Raw genomic sequence first — 17567 nt, 5'->3', positions numbered from 1 at the left:
CCTTTTTGTCATTATATATGTGAGGTTGTTATAATATATGTTTTCACTTGTTTTGTTGTTCTTACTGTTATGTCTCATATGTGGTCTCTTCAAGGGGCAGAATGCCATGTGACCTAGTCACATGACCACTTGTTTTAAATTGGACACCTGTTCTCATTGCACTTTATACCCTGATGAAGACTCTGAGTTGAAACACGTTGGTTTATCTGTGATTTAATAAAGAATATTTAAACTTATAATTGTATAATAATGCCTTGAATTCTTTTTAGACTGCCTACCAAAACCATGGACTTTCATTAAAAATAAGCTGGTTACATAAACCAATGGTTCATAGCTTATCTGTGTGGTAAAGATAATTGAAGACACGCACATACACACGCTCAGGTCTATTTTGTTCACACAAAGGGGGAGTGAGGGTGTGTCTTCTCCAGTCACGAGAGTCTGTCTCTGTCTCTCTCCCCTCTTCCTGCCGTCTCGTCCTCATGTCTTCAGCTGTCAACTCATTGTTTCTTTGTGTCTGTGTTACATGTGGCTGTGTTTGTATATACATTTTGTGTCTGTGTATTATATGCACACATATATAAAAATGTATTATGTCAAAGTATTATATTATTATACAATGTAGTTTGTGTTTTTGTCGTCAGACATGAAAACAGACACAAGAGTACACAGTACACGTGTATTGTCCATAAGTATCCACCCTGCTGAACTGTCCTTCATATGTAAACTAGCCTAGAACGTTAATAGCTATATACAGTAGGCTGCTAGAGTCAGAGTTTGTTGTATGATACAGTAAAAGCTCACAGCTCTGGTCAAAAACAGACACCTGTAAGTTTATCTGTGTTTATATTTTACCTACAACTTAAATAATTAACTATCATTAATTATTTTACATCAGACTATTAATTATTTTGAAGCACAACACATATTGTACTTGGACATCTGGTTGAGAATCACACTGTTGGCTCACTTTTTCTTGAACTTACAGTGTTTTTTCTTTAGATTATGTAACACTGTTAATTTACTAAAATTGAATTGGCATGTGTTTGTGTATTTGTGTGTGTGAGTTTTTGAATACAATTCTAAACATAATATAGAGATTTTGGCACCAACAGAGCAGCTATTGTTCTCAGTATTTTGTTTATTTATGGGTCACAAAGACAAAGAGAGGAACATTGAACACTCAGTGTCATGTGTGTGTTTGTGTGTGTTGTCCTGGATGAAAAGGCAACTTTCCATTAGTGTTGTTTCTAGCTAATATTAATAACTTAACAGGTAACTTGGTGTTACATTATTTCAAAATCTGCAGCATTCTCCATTTATTGTAAGAAAAAAATCTCTAATAAATTATGAAGGTTTTAATCCCTGTTAGAACTGTCACATATCTCAACATGTCAGTTGCACAAGACACACTTAAAGCAGCTATAATCAATATTTTCTATAATAATAATGTATTAAATGACAATTTGTCATGTGAGACGCGGTGCTCATAGTGATGAACCTAAAGAGAATCGGCTTTATATCATCCCATTGTTTAGCCGTCCAACTCGCAACTTCACTGTTTTGGTTCACTCTCACCGCTCTCATAGCATTGTTTTTGGCTGCGGCAGGTAGCTGCTCAGAGAAAAAGCTTTAAAAACCCACTGTACACTACCTGCTCAGCACCAGACTAATAGCTAAAGAGCCAAATATCTCCCTCAGGATTTGGTAGAGACCAGAAACTGAGCTCAAAGAGAGTCATTTGCAACATTATCAGTCAAATGAATGATAATGTTGCTCCATAACTGCTGGATGTGTAATGAGCAACTGTTTACTAACAAGTTCAACGCATCACCTTAGAGGACCAGTTTGTAAGATTTAGTGGCAGAACAAACTTGGAAGAAATGGAGTATAATATTCATGAGTATGTTTTAATCAGTGTATAATCACCTGAAATTAAGAATCGTGTTTTCATTACCTTAGAATGAACCTTTTATATCTATGTAGGGAGCGGGTCCTCTTCCACAGAGTCTGCCATGTTGCACCACCATGTTTCTACAGTAGCCCAGAATGGACAAACCAAGCACTGGCTCTAGAGAGAGCCTTTCGCGTTTTCCGCAAGTTTGTGTCTGGCCACCTGGCTAATGTAAGTCTCATATATTCACGCTCTCGCTTTAGCTCTGTTTCTCCTTATTTTTTAGCTTGCACAACCTTCTTCTTCAATATCTTTGTCTTTCCTTTGTGCTGCACAGGTATCATAATTTTGAGACTGCAACTCTTTTGATTAGCATTAGCTAGCTAAGTTAATGTAATAGCCTGTTATCATGTTTTAAGAGGTAAAAGCTGCTTTTGACAGCTTTGAATCTTGGCTGGCTAATGAAATTCAATGACCTACACATTGTCAACAACCAATAGGTGCACTCTCTCCAGCACCAAACAGGAAGCAGCAAACTGGGTAGATAGTAAACATGGCAGGAACTCCACGAAGGCGCATCCTTGCTGTCCCCGTTCTCTCAACCAGGGTCGTGTCCACATTCTGCGGTTTCTTCTCTTTTTCTTTCTGGCTGGTTTTTCAGAACAAACCACTGCACACCCAAGGGCAGCTGTGGCCAAGAGCTGCTTCTATTTATGCTCCATTGTTCAACAGCTTTTCTTCTTGTAAATTTCCAACAGCAGGATGGGAAATAATCTCAAAAGGAATCTAGTTGTAGTCTTGCAGACACTGCAAGATCCCCAGTCTTTGCAAAATTATGACACATTGTCTTTAGATGTGAGAGGATGTCAGACTTTAGTCTTTTCAAAGTCTTCTTAAAGTCTTCTAGTGTATGGTAGGCATTAGTTGGCCACGCTACAAAATTGAACTCTTCTCAGTTGTCTGGTTGGTGTTTTCATGCTGTTGTCTGTTAGGCTATTTATCTATACTCTGTCAAAGATGGTTTCCACAAGAAACACCACACTTTATCGTGATTGTATTGAGTTGATGAATAATTCTCTGAGGGTTTAATGACCCCTTTCACATACATGTAACTATTTAACGCTAAATAAATCATTGCTCAAAATATTAATTAAAACAGCTTTAACAGGATGCCTATGCTGGATGTTTGTTAAATAGATACACTTGCATTTTGACCAATGCAGCTGTCTGCATAAATAAGAATCATTCACTCACATTTTGCATAACTGCAACTCAAGCATCTTAAAGTCAGTGTTTTGCCCAGTCATGTACATGACTGTAGGTTTGACTGTGAGCCTCAAGTCAAAATCCATAAGTGCAAGCCAGCACTAAAACTTAACAGATCCATTTTAGTCATTAGTTACTGCAGCTACTGTCAACCAGCTGCTTTTACTGTGTACCATGTTTTCTCAGTTTTATGAATTACAATCGTTATCAAGTAGAAAAAAACACAGCTAGCAAGAATGTGCTGCAGAGTAGTTCTCAGAGTGTGCCCACCCTCGTTAATAGCCCTCGTTAACAGCCCTCATTATGAGCACACTCCGCTCTAATGAGCCATAATAGCGCTTCCTGATAATCAACCTGATAGGCGGCCCCTTTGGACTCTGTACCCTTTGATTGGCTGGCTGGACGGCGGTGTAGAGACTGATAACCTATCAAGGGGGAGGTGGGAGGGGCAGGCTGGCTGTTAGCCAATAGAAGTGATAGGACCCAGAGGAATGAAACTTGACTGGCAGCGGGCACTAACGCGACGTAGATGAAAGAGCAGTGACGTAAGCCGGGTGTTCATGGGCGTGTGTTCGAGGATGGTCATTTGGTTGACCCTTTTTATCTAACCAACGTTGTCACCATGGTAGCAACTTGCCTGTGACAGCACCCACCTGTCACTCAAAGCAGCCACGCTTTTAATTATACATAACTTTAAGCCTTAATGAAATTTAAACGGGTGAATTATGTAAAAATTCACCTGGCATACAGTTGTAATGAAAATGGAAATTAGCTATAGAGACCAAAACTGTTTTTTGTACCAGGCTGTAAACATGTTTATTTCTGCTGTAAAGTTGGGCATTTTAACATGGGGGTCTATGAGGATTGACTCGCTTTCGGAGCCAGCCTCAAGTGGCCATTGGAGGAGCTGCGGTTTTTGGCACTTCTGCTTGGATGAATCCCATGTGAGACTGTTTGTTTTTTTCTAGAAACTTTTTCAGGAATATTCCACAGGCGTTTTTCATATAAGACATTTGAACGTGTGATGAGAGGAAAAGCACAGGCATAGGGGCCTGAGCAATGAAGCAAGTGGAGCAAATGCATCCCCATTATTCAGTTAGGGAGAACAAAATTATGGTTGTGCTAGCCCACTTTTTGTCTTTTTAAAAATAAACTTATCATCATACAGTCCCCACAATCAGGTGATTATATTAAAGCAGCCTATATCAATGATCATTTTTCTATTCTCAACAACTGATAAAAACAAGTAATAAAAAAAATCTGACGCTTTTGGACTACCATTTTAGTTGAGACCAACCCATCATGAGAGAGACAGAAAGACAGAGTGGAGCTTTTCCTCAAAGCGCCAGAGTGTCTGAATTAACAAACCACTGAACATTTGGAAAGTAACTTGTTTAGACCTCTGCAAAATACTCTGCATTCATTTCAGTTTTAGTCAGACTTTGGATGGAATTATCTTTAAATATGATGAGGCATCACTCCATGTAATGTAATCTCTCATCCAGTTGCTTTGCACTGTGCTTTCATTATTATGATTATTCTCTCATTTCCTGATACAGGGTAAATGAGAGCTGTAAGTTTAGTCTAAGGGGAAGTAAGGTCTAGTCCTCAACTAAAATGGCCCTTTTAAGTCTTGAGGAGCAAAAATCACCCTCTGAGTTGTGCATTAAAATAGTCCTTGATTTGAGATAATGAAGATTAAAATAATCTGCATGCACCTGGACCCTGAAACCAACGCAGCTAAATGGTATTCAGCCGTCATTCATTTTACACCTGTGCTTTTCCTACTGTGACATGAATGTCTTGGAAAAAGGCCTACTGCACATGCTAGCTCAGTGACATGACTTATGCTGCGTTCACACTATCTCGCATGGTTGGGATAGATTGAAAAGAGTTGATGTTAGTCATAGGAGGGTTTGAAATACTTACAAAATTACATTATATCAATTAAATTTGGGTTTAATTACATTGAATGACAGACTTTGGCTGATGTAAGCAATCCAGGTTTGCTTGGTTTTCAGGCACTTTGTATTATTAAGTACCAAATCGGATATGTCTGAGCTTTCAGAAAAATCCCAGTTTCCCAGTTCTGGGTTTAAAAAATAGATTTTCTGATTCAAATCAATCTTCATTTGAATTATCCAATATCGATTCATAAAATCCCGAGATCAATCTTTTAATATATGCCTATTCCCATAACCCCGTTAGCCTTGTGTGGCCAACATTTGGTTCTTCATGCAACTGGATCTGGCCACGTGAGATAGTGGGCAATAACGTGTGTGTTACAGTTTGGATCAAGTTGGTTATGGACCAGGCTTTATGTGACTACAAATAAATTTCCATTCAACATTTTCCCTGCCTCCTGTGGACTTGTGAGTACATTGGGTTTCACAAGAAAAGTGGATTTAATTCAGTGGGACATGAGTCATAACTAATATACTTTGCAGATTAAATGGCTTAGGAACTTGGAACATGGTAAAACGGCCATTTTTAAATGAGAGAGGAAAAGATGATGGAGTGATAATAATATCTTTCCCCATCTCTTCTTCCCCTGGGGGGCTGCCTCCCCGTCTTTCATCCTGGAGGGAGAGGGTGGGGGGAGAGAGAGGAAGGAGTGAGAAAAAAAACAAAGATTGGTAAAGGTATAGAGAAATAATGACAGGCAAATGACAGATAGGACTAATTGTGAGGCAAAAAGACAAAGAGAAATAGAAAAGGAATGAGAGGAGGAGGCACGTAATTCAATCATCACCTCCCATTTCTCTTCATGAATGACCTACAGTAACTCTGCAGTCAAAGGAGGGATGAGGACCTATGTGCTTTCTCTCTCTCCCCCCACCCACTTCTCGTTTCCTCTCATGTCCTCTGCTCTGGTACCCCTATATAACCTCTGACACAGACCCTCTCCCTGTCATAGTGATGGTAGTTAGCAACAACAGGTGTCTGAGTGTCAGAGTGGTACTGGGTTACAGATATTTGAGGTTTCTTTGTGTGTAAACTTTATTAGATAAAACATTTGAGTGTTCTGTCCAGTTGAGCAGAAAACAAAAAAATTCAGACCTAAAAGACAAACTGTAGAGTGGTGATTTGAGGTGAACATGACAAACCAATCAGCTTCCATCCTGAGAATGGCCCTGCTGCTGCTGCTGCTGCTGGTGTACAGTACAGGTAAGATATTTTAACATTATTTAGATTTTAGCTGCAAAGACAATGTTGTAATGAAATGTTTTGATCCACATCACAAAGCAAGAGTAAGCAGAAGTTGTTCCTGGCTTAGTGAGCCTATGTTGGTCTTTTCAAGTGTAAGCATTGGATTTCCTCTTTTTTGTCCCCAAACTAAAGTTTCCATGTTTGTATAAACAGGGAAAACACTGGTTTCAGTTGGTTTCTGCCTGTCTAAACATTTAGAAAAGATATTTTGATTAAGCTGATGTTTTGCATTTTTTTTCACTATATAGCTATAAATATACATTTTATGGTTACCATTTATGTTTTGCAATCAGTTTTTGTTGTCTTCTGTCGTATTATGAGGTTTTTTTGGATTGGTTTTTTAAAGCAGAGTTTCGTGTCATAAAGTGGACTCTCTTTACACTTTAAAAGCACAGCTTTGCATAAATGTCTTATGTAAGGCCATTTTTATTTTTATTTTAATAAATATCATTACCGCTCCGTGACTCTATTTAAAAAATGTTAGTTAGGAAATTATGAAGAATTTACAAAGAAATCAGGAAATTACAAATATATAAAATCAATCTATTGTGTCATCAACTGAATCTTGAACTTCCCCCTAGAGCATCAGTTTCAATCAGGTCATTGTTAACTGGAAAACCATCAGTAAGATTTTTCCCCTTTGATAACTCCTCCCCCGTCCTGTCTTCTCTAGATGCTAAGATGGAAATCATTAACAGTAAGAAAGATGTGTCGGTGGGAGAAGACGTCTTACTATTGTGTAAAGGTGAGTCATGAAATTTTTCTGTGTGTCTGCAACGTCTCAGCTTGAACCTCTTCTAGATGCTTTAATATAAACCTACACATTTATTTTAACTCCCTCTCTTTCTTCCCATCTCCTCTCCTGTCTTAGCTGGGGGAGAAGGAACGATAACATGGAAAAAGGATGGAGAGGACGTAGACGAAGAAAACGTGCAACCAGTGGATGAGACCTCCTCTAAATTGAACATTAAAAAGGTTAGGATGTCGGATGCGGGCATGTATACCTGTCTGTGTGAGTTCGACAGCGGACACAATGATGAAGCTCAGGAAAGGCTGTATGTTTATGGTATGTAAGAACAATCATACATTATATATGTGTTGGTGCATCCATTCACAGATACAAATTCATGTTTGATGATGATGATATTAATTATTTTGTTGCTTTAAAATAAGCATCCTAACCCTTTTCTCTTTTGTCAGAGGGTCCATCGTTTGGCAGCAACAAGACCTACTATGAGTTTCTTGAGGGCGATGATGCAAGTGTTCCGTGCCAGGTGTCTGGCCGGCCAGCAGTGGACGTTCTATGGCTCAAAGACAAGGAAGAAATCCCTTCAAATGGTAAGACCAGCACCAATGCACTGTTAAAAATGTATCTTATTAGGTAACAGCAAGATAGTTTTATTTAAAGATCCCCTCCTGACATGTTTTAGACATATAAAAATGGAATTTTGAATAATAGTTTGTGTCTGATATGATGTTTCCACAAAAAAAGTTAAATTACCTAATTAGAAATTCTTAAAATTACATCTATTCCTTCTTCCTTAATAAAAATTCTGAATCTATGAATATGCAATATTTTTCACTTAAAAAGTTGAACTCCTGGACATAAGATGTCTCCTACACATTTTTGAGTGGAGGGGTACTTTAATTAAGGATTTGCTTCTGAAATAGGATTTAGATAAGTGTCTGTGACTGTTACTCTTTTAGATGTAGACATACAGTAGATACTGAATGTTTTGGTTGCATACAGTTCAGTGTTTCTTTCTGTGCTGTCCTTGTGGTGCAGCAGAAAAGGCTCTGCAGTCCGATTTCCTTGTCCAACTGCAGTAATGTCACTGAATACTGGGCTTTATCCAGAATCATAATTCTGTCTTTCTGTGTGTTTGTCTCTTCCGTTCCCTCTCCCCATCACTCTTGTTTCTGCATGTCTGTGTTGCACATCTGTTTTTCTTGCATCTCTCTATGTCTGTCTCTTTCTCTGTCGACATCACCTCAGAAGGAAAACGTGTGCATAAACGGAGTGATAACGCACTCATTATTGAAAAAGTTAAGAGAGGCGATGCTGGGACATACATATGTCAAGCCAAGATCAAAAATAGACCCGTCCTGGAAGAGCTCTCCGTCTCCGTTGTCGTCAATGGTCAGTATCTCCTTCATATGATTTAAATAATGACCAGTGTTTCTAAAAATCCATTATGACATGATTTTTTTGGTTCTTGAAAAATTTAATGTGTGCATGAGCAGCTATAGATGCTGTTAATAAGCCTTTAAGCATGACATTGACACACCTGATTGCTCATTGAGTAAAGATAAAAGAAAATCTGCCATGGAGTGTTGTGGTTAGGGATGCTTCAAGGGTTAGGCTCTATGCTTAACAAACACATTTCACCTTAAGTATTAATGGTGCCATAATACATTTGAAGCACAACATTTTGTTTTATGTAAAATGGGAAAACTTTTGCCTAAAATATGAGCCTCCCTCTGCAGCTCCTCCTTCTGTAAGTGTGAAAGAAGATGAGAAGAGAGTGATAGCTGGATCAGACACCAATGTTTCCTTGTTGTGTCTGGTGGACGGCTTTCCAACACCCACAATCACCTGGAAAATGTAAGACCTGGTTTTACCTATGTGGAGAGTTGGAGACGAAACAAAAAACAATAGACTGCCTTCTTCATTATGCATCAATGTGTTGACAATATACAGGATAGTACAAATGGAAACCAATGCTGATCTGAACATGTTTTCTCTCCATTTCACAGCATAATTTATGAGCTTATTTCAATTCATTTTTTTCACTTAAATCAGTTGACTAAGATGTTTTTCACAAATATTCAATTCTAATATTTTATTTTTCAATTACAATCTTGGTTGAAGACATCTACCAACTGTAACAAAACTGGGTTGTTTTGTGTTGATATTTAGACTAGTGCCCCCTGATACTTAGTATTGCTAATGTAGCATACCATCTTGTCTGTGTGCCGGAGGGTGGAGCAGAGTGCGTGTGTGTCCAAGGAGGAGGTGTGTGTGTGTGTGTGTGTGTCTGTGTGTGTGTGTGTGTGTGTGTGTGTGTGTGTCTGTCTATCTTTCTCCCCTTCCAATTTTTTCTCTGTCTCCCTCCTCCTCTGGTCTCTTTCTCCTCCCCTTCCTCATTAAGTTGTAAATATCTATAGCATCGCTATATCTCATATTTTGAATGCCTATTAGCAACAAATCACTGCAACATCACTCAGTGTGTATTTTGCTTTACATTTCCCACTTCCAGGCCGGTGGAGTTTGACCACTCACATCATCAGTTCAACTCCGACCGTAGCCAGTTGACTGTATTGTCTGTTGTCAGAGCCGACTACGGGGAGTACATCTGCACCGCCACCAACAAGATAGCTGAGAGAAATGCCACCATCACAGTTCATGTCTTTGGTTGGTTGAACTGTTTTTTCCCCCCACCTTTCTGATAACTCCATCAGAACATGACATAAAGATGAAACCATAAATCAGCATCGTCAACATGAACCTGCTTTTCAACCATGGTGTTACTTTATCCCATTGTATTAAAATGAAATGTGTTTCTTTAAATGTTGATATGGTGGTTACTGTCATGATGATGGAGATGTTTCATTTCAGAGGCCCCAGATGTGTCTGTGACAGCAGAGGAGCAGAATGTGTCAGTGAGTGAGCGTGTATCTGTGTCCTGTAATGTCTCTGGACATCCTCAGCCTGAGCTACACTGGCTCAACCCCATTGGACAAAGAGTGGTAAGAGTGCATGGATGCATACCACACACACACATCTCACTTAATCTGAATTTATGTTTGGTCTAATATGTGATTGGATGTTTGTTTTTGTGTCTGTTTGTCAGAGCTTTGCTTCTGGGCGAGTCCATGTCACGGATGGTATTTTGGTGATTGAAGACATGATGCCCTCTGATGGTGGACTGTATTCCTGCATGGCTGTCAGCCCCCATGGAAATGCCTCCAGAAAAGTTGCAATACTCAGTAAGACTTTGTGTCTTTGGTGAAGGAAAAAAATAGATGCAACTATGTTTTTAAACATCCAGTTTTATTCTTTTGTCATTTTCTAACTTTAGTTTTTCCTTCTCCAATCCTCCACCCTGCCTCCTCCATAGCCCAGCCTGGTCGACCTCACTACCTGTCAGTCTCACCTGGGCTCGCCTCAGTCCTCTTCTCACTCAAAACCGAACCCGTCAGTGGAGGAACAACAATCACAAGCTATGTCCTGCAGTGGAAGCAAAGTCCAGAAGAACAGTGGAAGGAGATCATAGTCCCAGCTTCAGGTAACATTTGCTCCTCATCAACAGTTTTGTATTTGTGTATCATGAGTCTCAGGAGAAAATCAGATAGTGAATCATGATACTCTATACCGTTTACACCTTAAACTATGTTCTGCCACAAATAATAATATGTAATTATGTACAGTAAATGATGTCTTTGTATGTGTTTGTGCTCTTTTAGATGCACTAATTGTCAACTCCCTCAAGCCATACACAAAGTACATGGTGCGTTTAGCTGCCTTGAATGCACGGGGACTGGGAGAGTTTTCAGACACAAACAACGTCCGCACACTGGGAATGCGTAAGTGTTACACACACTAACAGGATATTAGCAACACACACTGTCAATACACAGCAAATACACATTTAATGTTGTGTGTGTACTTATTTACACATGTCTATACATATGCATGAATGTATCATGTATGCAAATGTAGTGATGTACCATTTACAGTATGTGTATTCATGCGAGCTGCTGTGTATGTTGCACATACCGTATGTATTGAAAGCAAGGTTTTTCCTTCTTATCTGACATTATTCATTTTCTTCATCTTTCATCAAACCGTCATAACATTTCCATGCCATTATCATCTGCTGCCCGATGTTCATTCATGCTGCTGACGACACCGCCATCCATCCTCAGGAGGTAAAGAACTCACAGTGATCTAATCAACTAAGAAATAATAAACTGATATGCTTAGTACAGTAATAAAATCTAGTAGGTATGTGTTTATTATTATTCATGACTGTTAAATGTAAATGTATGGTCATCTGTTCTTGCAGTAGAGTCAACAGCCTACTCCTCACATAACTACTAGTCTTTTTATGTCCATGCCACATGAGAGTGCTCAAATTATATCTATCAATTAAGTTATAAATGTCACAATTGTTTTTTTTCTTATTTTGATTGATTGATTAACTTTATCATCCCAAAGGGAAATTGAAAGCATGGGCACAAAAAAGAGAACATGCACAATATAAACAAGTTGCAGTCCACAAATGACACCAGAGTCATTCAATTCTCTTTTCTTTGTCCCTCCGCCTCCTGCCTGTAGGTGAACCAGACAGTCCAGTTTTACAGACCAATGCGATGAAAATAGAAGCGAACTCCTTCTTTGTCCCCCTTAAAAAGAATGATGATGGAATTCCTCTGCTGAACTACAACATACGATACAGACAGGTACGGGAAGGCATGAGTCCATTTTTTGAGTGTTAAGTGGAGGTATACTTTGGACGACCTAGTATAAACAACCACTTATATCTCTCCCCTGTTTTCTGTTTCAATATTTTCATTTTATTTCCTGAACCTCCCTCTTTCTATCCTCTCCAATGCGTTCTTTTTCACCAGGATAAAGAGGGGGCTGAGTGGAAAGAGAAGGAGATGTCATCGGATGCTGATTCTGTCTTCCTCAAGGACCTGCCTTTGGGCTCTCAGTATCACCTGGAAGTGACAGCAGTCAATGCTAATGGTTCCTCTATCCCTGCCAAGTTCAGCTTCACCATCGCAGAACAGAAAGGTATGTAGCCTGTAGGAGCTATCCTGTATCCTTAGACATAAGATATCTAGAAATTTGGTTCAGACTATCAACAAGGAGCACCAGTGCAAATGGCTCTGAAATTAACGATACCTCAAATATATTGCTCACCACGACGAAGATGTTCTCCAAACTTCAATCCACTTTTAAGTAAATCATCGAAGTCTTTCTCCTTCCCCCTCCAACCCTCTCTCTCTCACCCTGCAGGCGGCGTGACCAAAGGCAGCGTTGTTGGCATCGTCATGTTGATCTTCCTGATTGTCTTCTTAGCGGTAGACGCCACCTGCTGCTACAGAAATCGCTGCGGTATGCTCATGTTCATCGCCGTGAAACTCTTTGGACAGAAAGTTCCAGGCCTCAAAGGGGTTGAAGATGGAGAGGGGACCACGAATGGGTAAGTGGGTATGTGTTTATGTCCTGTTCTCTGTGCACAATACATTGTATATGACAGCAAATTGGCATCATTGTAATTCAAACCTTTGTGTGTGTCCCTGCTGTAGAGAAGTGAAGCTGAATGGACTATCTACTCCGAGAGGCAGTGTGCAACAGGCAGAAGTTCAGACAAAGGAGGGGGGGCTCACAGAAGTCACCTGTGACAAAGCCCCTCTCACCAAACACGAGTACGTATATTCACTCCCCTTTACAGTAAACCTACTTGGATATTTAGTATAAAGTATTTAGAGTAAGAATAATCTGTGAAAACACCTTCATTTCACTTCTTATTCTCATATCTGAGCCATCTCTCTATAAACAGTCACAGGAACAAGCTGTAAACCAAATGCAAACTCCATACTGTGTATAAACCAGTTAGAAAAAATGACATTTTCTCATCTTATGAAAAGAAAATTTCTTTTCATTGTTTCACATATGTTAACACAAACCTAAAACATGTGTAGCACATATTCATCATAGTCTTTTAGTTTCTCATAATGACATGAGCAATATTAGCTTTTATCTTAATGTAAAGTAACACTAATTGTTTGGCTTGTTTTAACACCTGTCGTTGTCACTGGAAAGAAACAACAGTCACGTGACAGTTGAAACATGCATTTGAGTTTGTTGTCTTGAGGACTTCCATGTTGAAACTGAAGATACATTTAGTTACGAACAAAATATCACCTGGAATATCTGCTAGATCTGTTTGTAAGACAGTCTTGCTCTGGCTAATTTATAGCACATATAGATTAGCCAGGGCACATATAGAGTAAATTGTTATAACTCTAGTTTGTTTATATTTCTATATGTTTATATACCAATATGTCATTGATGAATTATTTTGTTCCCACAGGAAAACACAGCCAGGTCGAGACTTGCCTACTGCTGACCCATGAGTCCCGCAACTGGAAAAACAAGAAACAACAAATAATAAGTGTGGACCAACAAGTGGTAATGTATCGACAACAGGAGAAGATATCAAACCATCACTCAGTCTTAACAACTGACTGAGAAGAGTCAGCGATCTCTACATCAGATGCAGCTACGATGGGAAAAAGTCAAAGTGATTGATGTTGTCGACTTGTGTTAAAACTATAACAGCCTCTTTCAGACCTCTGTGCTATTGAAGTAAACAGTGAGAGGACAGCGGGCCTGTGTTCAGCCTCTCCTGACATCATGTCCTTTCCTCAGGATGAAAAACCTTCCAGCTTCCAGCTTGCATGAAGACTGCCAGAGACTACAGACAGGATATGATGTCATTTTGTAGTCTTTTTGTAGTTCTGTCCGCTCTGAGATAGATTAGTTCAATATAAGAAAACTAAAATCTCCTTTTGCAGGGTAATCATGATGTCTGTGTTTTACAGGGTAAAAATATCAGTGTTATTCTTTTATTCTGCATTTTGAATGTTGTACACAGACACAAAGTATTATTTTATTTTACTCTTTAATCATATCATGAATATCCTGTGTAATGCAGCTTTTTTTACCTTTTGTCTGTGTTAGTATAATGTCAATTCTTTTCATTGTTATTGACTTTTTATCATAACATTGCATTGTGGCTGCTACTGATCATTATCTTACTTTTAGATTAAATGTCACTGTATTCTGTTATTGACCAGCATAATCAAACATTTAAAGGGCAATTAAGCTTAAACTAAAACCAATTAACCTTAATATGATTATTATGCACTGATATTTATTGGTTTTAAGACAGCTTTACTGTCAAGCACTTACCTGTGAAAAATCTTTGAATGGGCAGCAGCTAACACTGGCCACTCGGAGGACCTGTAATTAAAAGCTACATTTATCTAACCTTCTTTAAAGTACCTGTAATAATAATGTAAATCATATATACATCTAAGTAAATGGACTAAGACTATAAGTTTTGTATTTTATAGTCATATTTTACAAATCAAACATCTAACTAACTCTAATGTAACTCTGCTGTTTTTTGTTCACAAGATATTTGACAGAAAGGTATGCATGTCTGCAAATTACCTGAAAATATGAATGAAGTGTTTTGATATTGTTGTAATATTGTATTGAACACTGTACATGGTTGTACATACACATGTTGTTACATCTTTGTGCTTTATAAAACATGGCCTGTTAAGCAGCTTTATGTGTTATTTGCCCATCAAATAAATGTTTTTCTTTCTCATTTTAGCAGCAACATCATCACATACAGTAAAATTATTACTATAACACCCAATGGAAAATGTTTTGGTCTTTAATGGCTGTACAAATCCTGAAAATCAGATATCTATTCAGAGAGCCAAAGACTGACAGGATTATGCTCCTTTCAAAAAGACTGAATTGATCCTGCAGATGACTTTAACAATAAAAACTAGAGTTCTATTTATTCAGGATTTATCATCATACCCTCCAACCCTGTCTCCTGCAAAATACATTTATATATCACTAAATTATTTTCTCAATAAAGTTGTGGTGACAAACATGATCACTGCCTGGATTATGTTCAGATGCAACACTTTTTAGTGAAGGAATCACTTTATGTACCGCACCAGAATCGTTGGTAGGTGGTCGGGGAGGATGGTGGACGTCCACATACACCGGCTCAAGTCGCTGCCCCTTTGCCCTCTTTGGCTGAAGTGCCCCTCTGGACAAAGTTAATATATATAATAATAATATATTATCAGAATGTTATTATTAATGATAGTAATACTATAAAGATTATTCTGATTATTATTATACCAAGTTATCACTATTGTTGTAAAGACAACAACATCAGGTGACTTGGATGCAAACTGTGATGCTGCTGCTGAAGGTGAACATGTAGTTGATAAAACAACATTATGCTGTATCATAGAAACTTTTATTTGATTATTTTATATGTCTTTTACTGGCTCTTTTTAAGTGTAAAGTCCCCCTCCAGTCATAAATGTGTTTTTCTTCTTGTTCCTTAAGTTGGATGTTTACCCTAATAGTGATGTGGAAACATGTAGCTTCCAGACTTTACAGTGAAGAAGGAGACATCTTGTATCTAGCAGTTAAACCTTTGAAAGGAAAAATATTTGCAGAATGTGTTTCAGTATTTTCATCATTTGGAGTATATATCTCTAAATATTTGTGCTTTTACTCTATTATGTTCTAATGAGAGAACACAGGCCATACATATCATACATACATCATGACCTTGGGACTTTAAATTTGCACTTACTGATAATTTTAATATTAGTTTTTACTGTGAAATGTGTGTATGATGTCTGCTATGTGTGACTGAACTCTCTTGTTCTCTTGTTCTCTGTAAAAGAGATCTTCATCTCAATAAAACTTCCTGAATAAACAAAGTGTAACTGAATAAATAAATACTTTGATGACTCTGTCTCCTGTGAGTCCTCCAGTCACATGGAGATGCAATACTAAATCACTGGAGTAACCCTTTAACATCTGGGCTCGTATCTGTCTCCAGATTGTTAAGTCACCAGTTGGTCGACATCTACAGTCAGGATGTTAATTTGCTGTTATATTTTCAAGTCTACACTAATGTAAAATACCAGGTAAAATCTCATAAACTGTGTCTTGTACTTCAGCATAAAGACGTGATCTCTAGCATGTTCTTTAGCTTGCACTGGTGGCTGAACTGTTCAGACTTCAGCAGAAAACATCTGCTGTGTCTGCTGAAGACATGAATGATCTGCTGGTGGAGGACAGCAAGAGCACAGTGAGAGTGAATTGAATTACTGGGACACACACACACACACACACACACAGTCCAGCACAACACCTGACGTTAACTTGTCTTATGTCACGCCAATTTGTCTCTAATGAGGAAGAGAGAATGAGTAAAAATGAAGCTTGTGTTTTCTTTCTGTTTGAAGGCTCTGGGAGTTTGAGCCTCTTCTCAAGCTGGCAAGAAGAATCCTGAAGAGATTTCACTTGTCTCATCACACTTGATTTATTCTGTCAATATGTCAACTCTGCTAATCATATCTGAACCAGGTCTCCACCCCTCTGTGCACCATGCTGCATCAGGTCACCTTCTCACACTCCATCAGAGATGTCGTGGTCCTGTCTATCCAGGAGAAGGTTAGACAGAGTTACACTGAAGACGTCCTGGTGAAGAGCATGAACACCATCACTGATGTCGCAGTGGGAGAGATCTGTGTCCTGTTTCAGCCTCAGACTGACCGAGACTCTGCTGCTGTCTTAGCTCCTCCACCTCGTCTGATGCCTCCAGCTGAAGTTTTGTCAGTCCCGGATGGTGAGACCATGAACGAAGAGCCCAACAGAGAACCAGACTCTGTTGTGGTTTCTCCTCCACCATATCCTGTTACTCCTGCTGATAGACCTCCTGACATCCTTACAACAGAGGTGCTTGCTTCTATACAGCGTTTGGAAATAGGCACTTGTTCTCCCTTCTTAGCATTTTTCCTCTCTTTTTCCTCATTGACTTACATGGGTTTTAAACTGGTTTGTTTTTCAAAGCCTTACTGGTCAGTCAGGCAGCCACCAGACTTTATATGCTACCTCAGGCCAGGCCACCAAACACTCACTGACTGGTGCCTTCACTTGCCTTTTTTTCTGGAGGACTTTTGTCTGGGCTAGAGGTAGACTACTATTGTTGCAAAGTCTCATCTAGGGCACCGATATAGTCAGGGCTGAAGATAAACCGTATTTGGTGACCCATCAGATTCTGTGAGCTGCAGTGTTGGTTAGGTTTAGGTATGAGTGAGATGGTTAGGGTAAGCGTAAGAATATCAGGGCAGGTCACAGAATTTGATGGGTCACCAAATATGGCGTAACATTTGCCCTGATTATAAGCTTATCATATATTATTTCATGTAACTACAGCTGTTAAATAAATGTAGTGGATTAAAAAGTACAATATTTCCCTCTGAATTGTAGTGGAGTAGAAGAAAAGCAGCATAAAAATGACAACACTCATGTAAAGTGCAAGCAGCCTGTCTAAAAACTGAT

The 17567-nt window shown here is 38.8% G+C and overlaps 1 protein-coding gene across 3 annotated transcripts; it reads left to right on the top strand.

Annotated features, from left to right (window-relative positions):
- The first annotated feature begins 2043 nt into the window (after window positions 1-2043).
- Window positions 2044-15198, top strand: ncam3 (neural cell adhesion molecule 3). 3 transcript variants are annotated; one of them, XM_042425320.1, is made up of 16 exons: window positions 2044-2125; window positions 7044-7115; window positions 7242-7436; window positions 7571-7708; window positions 8367-8510; window positions 8858-8975; window positions 9631-9785; window positions 9990-10120; window positions 10225-10360; window positions 10492-10659; window positions 10838-10958; window positions 11710-11836; window positions 12005-12173; window positions 12399-12585; window positions 12692-12811; window positions 13480-15198. In XM_042425320.1, the coding sequence occupies exons 2-16, from the start codon at window positions 7052-7054 to the stop codon at window positions 13520-13522; spliced, it is 2016 nt and encodes a 671-aa protein (XP_042281254.1). In that variant the 5' UTR covers window positions 2044-2125; window positions 7044-7051; the 3' UTR covers window positions 13523-15198. The 3 variants fall into 3 exon arrangements, with proteins under 3 accessions (XP_042281254.1, XP_042281253.1, XP_042281255.1); XM_042425319.1 differs by lacking the exon at window positions 2044-2125 and adding an exon at window positions 4016-6328; XM_042425321.1 differs by lacking the exons at window positions 2044-2125; window positions 13480-15198 and adding an exon at window positions 4016-6328 and having other exon boundaries at window positions 12399-12593; window positions 12692-12781.
- Window positions 15199-17567: the final 2369 nt, after the last annotated feature.

Source organism: Thunnus maccoyii, chromosome 10 (assembly GCF_910596095.1).
Source record: "Thunnus maccoyii chromosome 10, fThuMac1.1, whole genome shotgun sequence".
NCBI classification, from domain to species: domain Eukaryota; kingdom Metazoa; phylum Chordata; class Actinopteri; order Scombriformes; family Scombridae; genus Thunnus; species Thunnus maccoyii.
The sequence above is the reverse complement of the archived record's forward strand: the minus strand, read 5'-3'. Positions and strand labels throughout refer to the sequence as shown.